The 14,223-nt window shown below is 38.9% G+C and overlaps 1 protein-coding gene across 7 annotated transcripts in view; it reads right to left on the reverse strand.

The window, feature by feature from the left end:
- Positions 1 to 5,825: 5,825 nt before the first annotated feature.
- Positions 5,826 to 14,223, reverse strand: part of LRBA (LPS responsive beige-like anchor protein) — a 582,443-nt gene continuing 574,045 nt past the window's right edge. For all 7 annotated transcript variants that reach the window (XM_032793241.2, XM_075066317.1, XM_075066316.1 and 4 more), the window contains exons 56-57: positions 11,652 to 11,803; positions 5,826 to 7,337 (exon numbers count right to left, since the gene is read on the reverse strand). In XM_032793241.2, the coding sequence (XP_032649132.1) occupies positions 7,247 to 7,337; positions 11,652 to 11,803 (243 nt within the window). In that variant the 3' untranslated portion in view covers positions 5,826 to 7,246. The remainder of the gene's footprint in view (positions 7,338 to 11,651; positions 11,804 to 14,223) is intronic.

Raw genomic sequence — 14,223 nt, forward strand, 5'->3', positions numbered from 1 at the left:
CAGGCTCACAGCATGGGTCTCACCCAGAAACAGAAGGCTTTGACATGACTGACAGGCAGGAGGTGCATCTCTTGAAACTCTTATGAGATTTGGGCCCTGATATTGTCCAAGGGAGGGTTCAATGGCCTTTGGGACACAGCCAGGTTATGTATGCTAAGCTCTTTTTTAACTCTCTACACTATTTAATAAGCTAAACTATGGAAGGTGTAGCTTGAAGACATGAAAGCGAGTTCCATTTGCTCTCTGTGCTGGTACAGAAGGAATGGAGGGCAATCATGGAGGTCCAGTCCTTTTATACAGAGTAGGTGATGTCGTCACTCTCATTCACCCCCACAAGATACAGCTTTTAAAGATATTTACACAGCCCTATGCCACGGCTGCATTAAGAACCAAGATGGCATCCAATAACCAGTAGGGTAGGGTGGTGCTTCTACCCACAATTGTTTCTATTCTTAATTACAAAATCTGTTAGAACCTGGGGAATTCTACTTGAGACAAAGGAGTGAGAATCCTGTAAGATATTACCTTCAGAAAAAGCAGAACAATGCAAATAATTCCCCCTTTCTTTTCAAGAGTTTTAGTTGTCATTATGAACGAGAAAAGAGGAAGCACACTGGTTTACACACCATTTGGAAAGGTCACAGACTTTGTTTTTCACATAGCCCTATCCCTTTAGCTATCAGTACTACTACTTCACCTTAGGGCTTCTGCTCTCCTAGGCTTCATGTGAACTGCAGGAGGTGATCAGAACTTTGCTGAATAAAGCCTTAATTTTCTTCCCCTCATCCCAGTTCATTAGCTCACATCTTTTGCATAATAACCCCAAAAGGTATGTTTCACATTAGGAGGGGTTATTGTTACCAGATGTCCCGATTTTATAGGGACAGTCCTGATTTTGGGGTCTTTTCCTTATATAGGCTCCTATTACCCCCCACCCTGTCCTGATTTTTCACATATGCTGTCTGGTCACCCTAGGTGGGGTGTGCAAGTCAAATTCAACTTGCAAAAGTTGGCCTTGATGTGAACTTTGCCCTTGTGGCGCTCAGTCCTGCAAGGCACTGAGCCCTCTGCCCTGACCCAACCAAGCACTTAAGCACATGCTCAAACTTAAAACATTTGAGTAGTCTGTTAACTGTTTTGCAGGATGAGACCACAGAGCTCAGCACCTTGCAGAACTGTGCTCAGGACATACAATGCACACAGTCACAATAAGGAGGAGAGGGAAAACAGAAAATCCAGAAGAAAATGGTGAATAACCTAACCCAACACTTGTTCCCTTAGGCAAGCAGAAAATAACAGGAAATAAGCACATCTGTTCTTTTTACATTCCTGTATAATGCTGTGTTGTTGCCAGAGAAAACCATGTTGGAAAGTTTTTAATCTGCTGTGTTACCTGGGATGCCATCATCAAGTAAACATATATTTTCATATACTGCAAATTTTATAAGATGTAAAACTTCTTTGTATTCCATGGGCATCAATTCTTGTGGAGAATGCTAAGTACAAAGGCTGGTACCTGGATAAACTCCTTTTACAAAAAAAATTTATTCCTAAATTTTCCCTATAAATTTATATTTATTTATAAGGCTTATTAGTGTCATTAAAATCTCTAAAATTTACATACATTTATAGTAATAAGTCTCATCTATAAATAAACTGCTTAGAACAGAGAATTTGTTCTTTTTGGATCAGCTTTTCAGTTTCATATATTCTACCTCTTGCTTTTCCCACAGGACAAGCTGTACTTCTTAAATTACAGAGCCTTAGGCCATATGCAGTTAAATTTCAATCAGCATAAACAAAAATCAAGAACAATCTCCTATAGTTTTTGATCCAGGGCTTTTACAGATCAGCCATAGATTATGACATATAAACAAACAATGATTTGAACCTTCAACTGTATCAGTTTCCCAAGTACGCACTAAATTTGGTACACCCCAAAATAAAGGATTTTACATTCCATAGTAACACCATTACTATACAGGAATTGATGAGGGTATTCAGTTGAGGACTTACAAGATTTCTAACTAGACATGCCAAATCTGTGAGGAAAAAAAAAAAACCCCCACTGAAATTGGGCTTATTTTTTGGCTTAACTGGCTTGTGAGTTGCTTGTTAGCTAGTTTTTGGCTTGTAGCTTGTTGCTTCATTTTTTTGATCAGCTCCCAGCAAGCAGATGCAAGCAGGGCAAGGGAGGCGGGCAAGGGAGTCAGGGATGCACAGCAGGCTCACCACAGTCCCAGGCTGCACGCCGGGAGGTACTAGTCACATAGAGTGTTGGGGTTCTTAGGGATTGGCTTGTTTTGAAATGGGATTAGCTTGATTTTTGGCTTATTCTGAAAGCTGGGGTGCTTATTTACTGAGTGAAAGTTGGCAACTGTGATTATAACCTGTCTTGGGAAGTCCTCACTGACCTACAAAAACAGCACCCCGAGGAATCTTAAATACACACCCTTTATAAGTGGGATTTTATTCACCTAGAATGCAACCAATTTCCTAGGCATTGAAATAAACCATAGTGTTAAATTATTTTTACTTTTCTTTTTAAATTAAGATAAAGCAAAGCAAAGCTGATATGTCAGTAACAGAAGCACCCAAGGCATCACCACCATCTGGATCAGGGGTCTCAAACACACGGCCCGCATTTGCTGTGGCCCACCAAGCTCCTGATGGACCCCACATTATTTCCTGCGGCCACTAAGCTCCTCTCACCTGCCACCCCTCCTTCCTCCCAGCGCACTGTGTCCCCACTCCTCTGCCGCCTCCAGGCACTTTCTGCTGCCAAACAGCTGTTTGGCGGTGCTTAGCGCTTTCCATAAGGGAGGAGACGCGCACTCATGGGAGGAGGCGGAGAAGAGGCAGGGCAGGCACAGGGATTTGGAGAAGGGGTAGGAATAGAAGCAGAGAGGGGGTGGAGACTTTGGGGAAGGGGTTGGAAGAGTCGGGGCTGGGCCTTATGGAACGGGTGGAGCGGGGGCAGGGGCAGTGCCAGGGGCAGTGGGTGTCAGTGATGCAGTCCTCGGGCCAATGTACTAGTCCTCATGTGGCTCTCATAGTCATTTGAGATTGAGTTCCCTGGTCTAGATATTCACCATTTCTATCTCATTCTCAAACAATATGTCTCAATACAGAAATTAATAAGAGGTATGTCCCAGCCAAAGTCACAATGAACTACATTCCTTTCTGTATACCTGGTCTGGAATAACTCAATTTACTTTTTCTGCTAAGAAAGAAAGAAAAATTGATTATCAGTCTACTGACACCACCTGGTGCTTGGAAAAACAGCCTGCTTTGTGCACAGATGTAGAAGCAATGGAGCAGCCTGTTTGTTTGTTGGAAACCCTCAGCTTGAGCTGTGCTGAGAACACTACACCATACAGCAGGAAAGAATCTCCAGAATGTTTCCTAATAAAATACCAACCTGAACACTTTTAGAATTAGAATGCTGAACTCAACAATCATACTAATTTCCTACCGAGAAGAGCTCCAATAACAATCTTCATGCTACTAAGACGACTTCAAGTTCCCTTTTCAAAGTAAACCATAGCTGCTTTTAGTGGAACATAAAAATCACTGGTTAACTTTTTCTTTTTTTTTTTAAACAGCATTGATGGGCCCCAAGCAGGTTAGGGATCTGGGTGCTATACAGGGTGCTATACAGACTTAATAAAATTTCCTTCTCCAAAGAGACTGCAATCTTAGATTAAGACAAAGCACTATAGTAGGTGAGGTAGACAAACTGGAGGAATAGCAGGGATGGGGGACAGGGTAACTGCAATACAAACATATTTTTCATAGACTAGCTGAATGTGCAGTTTGTAGACAGAGAGATTCTTTTAATTATATAATGTAATAGTTGCTGACTGCTCAGATTGGCATTACATTCACTGACCTTTGAACACAGTACATTGCTTCAGTACTCAAACTTCCTCTAACGAAAACAGAATTCTATCTAAAACATAATGGCTACTCAAATACTGTAACATACAGGCCAGGGGCTTAAAGGAAGAATAACTGATATGAAGCCACTGAAGATGAGTATTCTAAAATAAACTGAAAATCTCAAACTTATTTCTAATTATTCTAGTGTTCCTTTCATCATTAGTTCATATAAGATATTGGTTGGGGTAAGTCGGAGATCATATCCATTTCTATGAGAAAATACGTTAATATGAGCTTACCAGAGTTTGAGAGAGTCTGTGAACCATGCTTAATCTTTCTGAATTTAAAACTTGTCTCTCTTAGCAAAAATGGAAACTCACTTTCCACCTCGCAACAGCTCCCTTGTCCCTCAGCTGTGTTCTGAAAAAAAACAACAAACAAACCACCACCTCAGAATTGTTTAATTGTAGTTTAATCTCTGGCACCTGTTTACTAAACTGTGTCTAATCAAGAGGGCTAACACATGCTTTTCATTAATTACACTAATGGATAAATAGTATTTTGGAATTTAACTCTTTGTTTGCACTCCATATCATATTGGTGGTTAAAGCAGAGTGTACAAGAACCTGTACTAGGCAGGATTAATTCAACCAAGCATAAAACTTTCTCCCCTAGGCCACACACCCCCAGTGATAACATTTGGTTTGGCCACATAATACAATGCCTGAGAATTAAATGTGTAATCTAGTACCCCCACAACTTTGACACAGCCTCCTCTGCCAGCTGGCAGAAGGGATGTTCAAGCCCACAAGAGGCAACAGGGAATGTGTCTAGAACTGATGTAACATGCTACAACACTGCAGATCTAGAATTAAAGTTTGTGGAAGCAGTTAGGAGAAAAGTGGGTGGAGATTTCTTCTTACATAGGTGGGGTGTGACAAACCTGTATTGTGCTCAAAACAGGGCTGTAATAAAGGGAGACATCCTGATTCCCCAGGAGGCTCCGTGTTACCACCACAGACCACCCAGTCTACATGCAGCAGCTTGGACTCAACCCCAAATGGCACTGGAACATGAGCAATAAATATCATATGAATGCTCAAGCTGGGGAAGGACTCTCCTGACCAACAAGGCCCCAGCAGCTACAGGTCTGACTGTGTTGTCTGAGATGGTTTAGGTGTTGGGACAGAACCCCAGCATGGTATCCCAATGTAAGGGCTCCTATTACACCAATGCCTATTGCCTATGCTGAAACCATTTAAAAAAAACCACCAACCATTTTGAAATAAAGGCTGAAATCTCTACCATTTCAAGTGCCCATGAAATACTTTAAGATCAAAGAACATTATTTCAGTGGGTAATTCAGTGTTACTGAATTTAGTTCTAAATTAACTAATAAAACTAAAGTCGAAAATTTTAAATTCTGCATTTTGCACCTGGATAATATGATAGATGATAGAGATTCGCCTGACCCTCACTGCAGATATTAGTAACCAACTCATTATACAGCATTTATATATTCATTACAAACCTATACAGGGAATATTCCTCCTTATAAAAGAAGTTCAAGTTCATATCTCTGTCTACTAAAATCTATTTATAAAGAGATATGAATTTTGCAAATAGCAAAAGTTTGTCAAGTACCTTTATTTTTATACAACCTCATTCTCAATTCAAGGCATTTTATTAGTGGGTGACTGTTCCGCACTTTATCAGGCAGAGATAATGACTACCACATATTATTAACCAGATTCTACATTCTGTCACAGCTTATTGTGCAACTCCACTGACATCAATATAGATACACTGTACCAGCATAAAAATGGTATAACACAATGAAAAAGCAGGCCATTATTGTCTCAAACCCCCGTATTTGCTTTGTATTTGCAAATGGATTGGGTGAGGGTGGCTGTATGTACATATTGAAAACACCATTGAAGGTCTCAGTTACAAATGCCATTTTATTTAATTTCTTCACTCAAACTGGCATTTTCTCCTTCCAAATCTTTGCTTAAAGAGAAAAATGGGAACTGCTCCAGTGGGCAGCTAGAGAAATTGATACAGATATGGAATGCAAGTTTTAACTCATATAGATCACAACACATGAAAAGTTATTTATGCAATACAGACTTACAAAACAATACAGTTCTTTTCACAAATATTTTCACAGAATTCTGCACAGCAATCTTGTAGAAAAGTAGAATTATGCAACACCAAAATAACTTATTGTTCCTTAGTATAAATTATTTTTCATTTCCTAAGGGAGGAGATAATTTATTAACATGATTGGACAAGATTGGATTGGATTTGGTAGCAGAAACTGAACGGTTTTGTTGCCATACACAGCACAAGATATGGTATCTGCTACATAATTATGGTGGTCCGTCCTCTGAAGAAAAAAACTAAAAAAAAGGGAAAGAAGTTTGCAAGTCTAGAGCTTCTGCAAAGATGTCAAAGCTATAAACATTTGAATGCCTGCCTCTTAGTGCTTTCATAGTCAAGCAGCAGAAGTGTGCTTTGGGACTTGCGTCTAATTAAAAAGAAATATTGTGTAGGTTGCTAGTTTGAGGACATGTCCAAGTGAAAGTTTTGATTTTGAGGAACAACGCACATTTTGGTGTGCTCTGAAGGAAATACCAGGTAAAAACTAGTAGGATTCACATTTGATGTACCATAGACTCTGTTGCTGATTTCTCCCTCTTAACTGCACAACAAAAACATACAACTAAAAAAGAACTAAATTGTCTAGGTCTAGAAACATGCTTGAACAGTAATATTGATGGAAACAATTCCTTGTCATGTTTAAAATTACATTTATCATAATTTAAATATTATTATTGATTCCCAGAAACTTCAGTGCTGAAGAAGTATAATCATTTCGAAAAGTACATCAAGACAAAGTGTAGCACAAATTAAAATCCCCAGTATTATAATCCACTTTCAATTTGTTAAAATCATATATTCCTCAAGGTTATAGATAAAGCTTTAGATGGGAAATGTATTTCTTCATGATATAGCTAGAATAAGAGTTTTAACCATCTTTATTTTAAGTTTCTTTCCATACATGAATCAAAATAGACTTCTCATTATGACTAAAAATATAGATTTTTAACTACAGAACCCAGCAGCCATTTTTCTGCTTCTTTGCCCTTTGCCCCCAAAAAATCATGCAAAGTCTACAAAAATAGCAATTAACTTTAAAAAATAGTTTGCGTCTTTGAGCAAATTTCAGTTACATTCAGGTGTAATATAGCTATTTATACAGAACAATGCTGTGGCAGGATACTGAAGAGAGGTTTGCTATATTCAGTTTCATTCTGACAGCAGCTGTCCTTGCCAGTGCTAGTTCTGGTCTGTTGCAACATCAGTATCTGGTTTGATATTCATGATGCCATCGGTTGAAATCATTGTAGAAAAGCACTATGCTCCCAGAAGCCATGCCAGTCATTATACACCTATGAAAAGCACAACATTCAGTTAAAGAGTTAGCCACTTTACATTCAAACACAGCTGACTTACCTTTCTTGGACTTCTTCCACTATATCCAGAATCAACTTTGTAAATCAAATGTCTAAGGATATGTCTACACTTGTGCTTCCCAGCTCAGGTGGACATATTCGCACTAGCTCTCATCGAATTAGCATGCGGCATAGCTGTGCTAGCATGGGCAGCAGTGAACAGTGACACAGGCTAGATGCCCTGAGCATCAACCCATGGATTTGTACTTGCAGTGGCTAGCCCCTGCCACCACTCACCACTGCCTGTGCTACTGCTATTTTTAGTGCACTAGCTCCATGAGAGCTAGCATACGTCTACATGAGCTAGAACTCATGCCCCTAGCTCATAGTGTAGATATTGCCTAAGAATGCCACCAACTCAAACATTAAGGACCTGATAAAGCGGCAAAGAGTCCTGTGGCACCTTATAGACTTACAAACGTATTGGGGCATGAGCTTTCGTGGGTGAATACCCACTTCGTCGCATGCATCTGACGAAGTGGGTATTCACCCACAAAAGCTCATGCCCCAATACGTCTGTTAGTCTTTAAGGCGCCACAGGACTCTTTGCCACTTTTAGAGATCCAGACTAACACGGCTACCCCTCTGATAATTAAGGACCTGATGTGATTCCTACTGAAGTTAATGGAAAGACTCCCAGTGACTTCAACAGGCTTTGGATTAGGTCTTAAAATTCCCACAGCAATTATGCAGTATATTTAAAGCTTTTTATTTCCTGTATGATTTTCCTCTACTGTATTTGATATGAACTGAATCAGACTTCAGGGAAAGAGTGAAGAATGTATTACTTGCCTTCCTTTCCAGATTGAAGTATTATGGGGGAAAAGAATAATTAAGGTCTAAATTTTTAATTTAGGGGTGTACAATTCTAACACTTATGGTCTCATTTCCAGAGGTGCTTAACACACAACTCCAGCAGGAGACAACTGGAGCTGCAGGTGCTTAGCACCAGTGAAAATCAAGTCCTAGGGGCTCTCATTTTGGGACCTCAAGAATTGAGGCACTCAGATTAGTGGACACATTTGAAAAGTAGGACAAGTTGTTTTGTTACTGCTCTATTACATGGAAATATGGATCAGAGAGGATCAAGCTCAAAGAAATTGTCCTGGCACATCTGGGCACCAAAAGGGGCTCAAGACTTAGATGATGAGAACAATTAACCTTGCATAAAACTAGGGTTACTACACACAGACCACTTCTGATTTTGTTTTCATAATGGCTTTAACTCTGCTGGTGAGAGTGCTAATGAAATAGCAAAATGGAGAGGATCCAGAATGGAGAAAACAGGTATGCAGATTTCAATTCATTCTTCCCCAGTTCAAGAGGGATTTAGCACAGGATCTTCATCAAAGTACCAGATGTGTGTACAGGACTGCAACGTCTCTATTATTTATACACATGTGGAGCTTCATTTCATGTACATGTAAACAATCAGAGTGCTGCTATTTGGTATTGAGCACTAAGTAGGCATATTATTCATGCCATCCACCACAGAGATATTCTGTATTTTCACATCTTTACTACGAGCGAGCTGACTGTTGGAGACGTTTTAGCTCCATCTGAACAGCTGTGATCCTACTTGGGGCCATTTTAGAGCAATCATGGCTCATGAAGTGACATTTTGGCTTGTAATGTATCAGGAGTTGCCACCTCAGTCATGTCTATTGTCTGATCTTGTGACATTGCTATTAGAACTCGTTGGAAACCAAACTTTCTGTTGAGTGAGAAATTCTGACATTTTGTAGGAAAAAATTGTTCTGATTTGCTGTGAAAAGCCAAAATTTCTAATTTGAGACAATCAAAACATTTTGTCTGTGTCAAAACATTTTGAGAGTGGTGTTTCAATCAATTTCATCTAGATGTTTATATTATATTAAGTATACCATAAATGCATACATAATATTAAATCAAATCTATAAATAATAAAACTTAATTGGATTATAAAAGTCAAAACAAAATGAATCACGACACTACAGAAATGACACATTTCAGAAGCCTTTTCTGTCTAAAATGTTCATCAAAATCAACACATCCCCACTATCGTTTGATTGTGATTAAATGGCACTTTTTATGAAAAACTGTTGTCAAAAATTTTGAGCAGCTCTAGTCATTGTTATTAACACAGTAATTCATCATATATCAAAGTGATGCAACAGGTACATCAGAATGCCATCTGAGTAGGGCCTCATAGGTAGAATTTGGCTCCAGCGAAAAATGACAGTGCCAGTCATTTTAATATCTAAAAATCTGCCATTTTCCAGAAACAGTGCTTGTGAGAACATGTACAGGATGAAGAGGACATGATTCAAGGAGCCTAAAGGTTTGCAGAAGTTGAGATGGGTGGGGTTTCAGACTGGTAAGAAGTAGTGGGTTAAAATCTTGATTAAAATCCATAGATGTCATTGTTTTTGTTTTAAAGAGTATTTGATGTGACATTCTGAAATGTGGATTGTGTTATGACTGACATAATGAACATATGACAGGAAAATATCTATTTGAAAACACAAAGATTTTATAAAATGGATGCCTAAATTTTGGCTCTTGTATCCATATTTAGGCACTTCTATAAGCTGTCTGATTCTTAAAGGCATTGAGGGATTTAATATTTCATTTTTAATGATTATCATTAGTATAATAAACTCTGCTTCCTGTTTAATCAAGATTTAAAATTGAGCTTTACCTTTGGCTTTTGGGGTTCCTACTGAATGGTTGACTAGCCACAGGGCATGACTGGCCTCTGCCTGTCTTTGGCACTCTTGAGATATCAGTGCAATTTTGTGTGACAGCTAAAAACACTTAGTCTAGTTTCTTCATTTCCCACTTGGATGCTCATTTGTTTAGAAAAATTTTGTTTGTCCCAGTGGGAAACTAAGAGGACTTGCCTCATTTCATGAATACTCAATTTAACAGTCATCTCTTTTTTTTTTTTTTTTTATCCCCCACGTCCCAGACAAGCCAGAGATTTTTTGCCCTATTTTGGATGAGTGTTGGATGAGCACAAATATTCATTTTTTTAATAATTAGTCATTTGGCCAAATTGTCTACTGGTGAAAATGTGTAAAACTCCATTGACAATAATGGAGCTGAGGCATTTACATCAGCAGAGAATTCAGCCCCTTATTATTAATAAGTAATTAATTAATTATTATTATTAGGGTAGCACATAGAGGGCTGAGTCAGAATCTGACTCTACTGTGCTAGGCACATAGTAGGAGAAAGTTTCTGCTCCAAAGATTATTGATGACAAATACAATTAGATAGGAGTCAAAATATCCAAAGGTGACCAAGTGACTTAGGAGCCTGAAGGTACGTCTACACTACATGTGTTATAGCTACGCTGCTATATGGTCGACAAGTGAAGGAAGGGTTTTTCCTGTTACTGTAGTAAATCTAGCCCAGTGAGACGTGGTAGCTAGATCAATGAAAGAATGCTTCCATCAACCTACCTTCATCTACAGTGGAGGCTGGGTCAACATAACTATGTTAACGAGGTGCGAAATTTCATAGCCTGTCTCAATGTACCTAGGTTGACCTGTGTTTTAGGTGTATCCAAGGCTGAGTCCCATTTTAAAAGTGCCTAGGATCCTAAATGACTTTCAATAAGATTTAATGACTTAAATTTGTAATTTTATCTGGGGTAAACAAAAGTCTAGATAGTAGTCTGTAAGGTAAAGACAAGCTGGATGCAACTATAAACATCCAAGTTATAAAACTGGACAGAGATGTGTGCCAAAAATGCATAAAGACCTTTAACCATAGTGACATTGGCAGGTGTAATATAGGCAGTAGTAAATATTCCTGGCTGGAATGCTGGCTTCTATTCTAAATATGTTTACTGTTTTATTCTTTATAAGAGAAAACAACATGTAAAAGGCTGATGGGAATCTTAGTGAGCGTCTATTTTCTTTCTGTTAATGGCTTTGAAGACCTATAGTTAGGAATATTTTTTTCCTTTGAGGAATGGAAAAACAGTACATATTAAAAGTTTGTCAGAGTGAGATTTCCTGGAATGAGTGTTAACTTACCCACTAAGAGCTGCAACTCTGAAAAAGATTATTAGACCTAAACCATGACCTTTCAACACTAAAACAGTGCACGGAATTCTCCATATTATCACTAGCACCTGAGATCAAAGTAAATACAATACTGAAAAGGAAAAAAAAAGTTTACACCATAATGATGTCCCTTTTGCTGTTTCTTTATAATAGTACATTCTATGAAATACTTCTGACCTCCAAACTTTAATCTCACCTTTGGTCATATGACAGGGCCATGGAACGGATTCCAGCATCACAGCCTGGGTAAGCAAAAAGCTGCTTGAGGTCACACACTTGCCATACCACGATGACCCCGTTGTCTCCGCCTGTAAGCAGATACTGTCCATCACGGCTCATCTGGATTGCCTAAAGGGAAATTATATTAATATTTCTGTTAAAACAACTTGCATTGCTTTTATTTCCCCCTCTTACCTCCAGAACACTCCCTCTGCACCATGATAACTGCTGTGATAGCTTTATCTCTGAAGATACTTCATATCAGTAGATACAGCTTTTGAGAAGCAAAAAAGTCAATTACAACTTAAATGTAGGGTAAACATTGCAATCTACAGAATATACTGGTTTCTTTTCAAGAAATACGATAGGAACAATGGTCAAATGGCTTAAGTTTATTTCACTTATCAGCTATTCCACACACCAAAAATCAAGTATGAGGGCAACTAAGGAGATTTGATTTTCTGATCAGGCACATTCGCAGGAGGCTGCGGAACTTGCACCTCACATTCACCCAAACAGCTTTAACCTCAGAGAGTTGCCCTCATTTTTTATATAGGCCATATTTGGAGGTCTGTTTATCTGCTTTTGTTTTCTTTCCCCCTGCGCCCTGCACAGTTGGACACACAGAACTAAGTCGCCTGGCCTTATAATTGGAGAGATACAAAAAATAGTCTGAATGAAATACTCTTTTTATACTTCTAAAAAAGGTACGTTTAGCTAATGTGTCAGACACAGAATAAATGATAGCGTGCTCTAAAGGTTGGCCCCCATTTGGGATGAACCGGGGAATTTACTCATACTTTCACTACTTGTGAGAAATAGGCCATCCCAAACTCATATTTACATAACAGAGTATATATATTGATATTACATAAAAAATACATTAAAAGAACATTTAGTTTGCAAAATAAAGCATTCCAATATTAGGAATTGACAGAATGAAGGCTGTTTGTGCACAGGCAACTTAAATTGTGGCATTTCCTAAACTTGAGTGTTGACTTGGCAGCCTTAAAGTTCTTTAATATAGGAGGGAGGGATGGGTTAATATAATTTTCTACCTTTTTTAAAAAGCAAAGTGAAAAAAACAGTAATTGTATCATGTGGCTTCATAGTGACCCCCACACTGGTAGGCCATCAGCAAGTTTGGGACCTTTGGATCTAAAGCACAGATCTTTACCGCTAATTGCTGCACCCCTGACCTTTAGATCTGTCCCCCTTCCCCTCTTTTCTCCCCCGGCTTGGGTAATCCCCTCCCTGCTCCTCTGCATTCTAGTTAGGCTGCTGCTTCTCCTCCTCCTCCAATAGCAGGCTGTTATCTTCTATTGGGTCCAGCCAGAAGGCTATGAGAAACATTTTTCTAATGAGTTCCACAGTTATTTTCCCACAGCTTCCTGGCTGGAATGCTGGCTTCTATTCCAGTTTCTGAAAGGTAGTATGTTCTAGTACCTGTAAACCCTTCTGCCCCATTCTCCGTTGGGGGCCCCATCCCCCTCTGCTCCTATTCACTCTTCCCCATCACTCTGACTCTTGCCCCAGCCTTCATCCCTATCTACTATCCATCCCCCCATCCTGGCTCCTACTTTCCTCCCTCTCTTCATCTATCTCCTCCCTTCATTCCCACACCTCCTGGCTTCTTCCCTTCTTCTTCTCTGTTTCCTGGCTCCTACTGTTTTCCCACAAGCTCCTGAAAAATTTAGCTGCCAAGCTCTGACAAGCCTAAGAAGTCTCCATCATACATGTATGACTTGAGATTTTTCCAGAGGCTTCCAAAATTCACCAAATTTGGGGAGATTTTCACAAAGACAACAAAAAGCACATCCCTGACAATAGAATGACACCTTGCCAAATTTAGAGCGCCTGATCCAAAGCATAGAGATGCTAAAGTTTTTCAACAAAACAGCTGTAATAATTTAACATGGTCAAAACAATACTCCCCCCCCAAAAACCTGTTTTTTGAGACAACTAAATCATTTTAAAAACAACTTAAAATAAATACACACACACACACACCAGCCTGAAGCTGACACCCAGCATTGGAAGTGTCAGCCAAAGGGTTAAAGTAAGGCAAAGTTATAAGTAAATGAAAACACAGTCTTATAATGAAAAATATTAGGCAACGTTTCCTACACGGAAGCGCTGCTTAGAATAATGAAGTCCTAACTATTTTAAAATGTGTATGCATAATATTAGAAACTCAAGGTGGGTGAGGCAGTATCTTTTATTTGAAAAACTTCTGTTGGTGAAAGATACAAGCTTTCCAGCTTACACAGAGCTCTCCTTCAAGTCTGTGTAATCTTGAGAGTTTGTCTCTTTCACCAACAGAACTTGGTCCAATAAAAGATATTATCTCACCCGTCTTGTCTCTCTAATATCCTGGGACCAACATAGCTACAACAACTATGCATAATATAATTTCATTGTTTAGTTCTACAATTCCATCACAATATCTTAGAAAATTTTCTTTATAAACAGTTTTGAAAACAGAAATAATTTCTTTTGCACTTAAAGATTTCATCAACAGTTTACAATATAGAAAACTATGTGTGAGG

The sequence above is a fragment of the Chelonoidis abingdonii genome, chromosome 5 (genome assembly GCF_003597395.2).
Source record: "Chelonoidis abingdonii isolate Lonesome George chromosome 5, CheloAbing_2.0, whole genome shotgun sequence".
NCBI lineage: Eukaryota > Metazoa > Chordata > Testudines > Testudinidae > Chelonoidis > Chelonoidis abingdonii.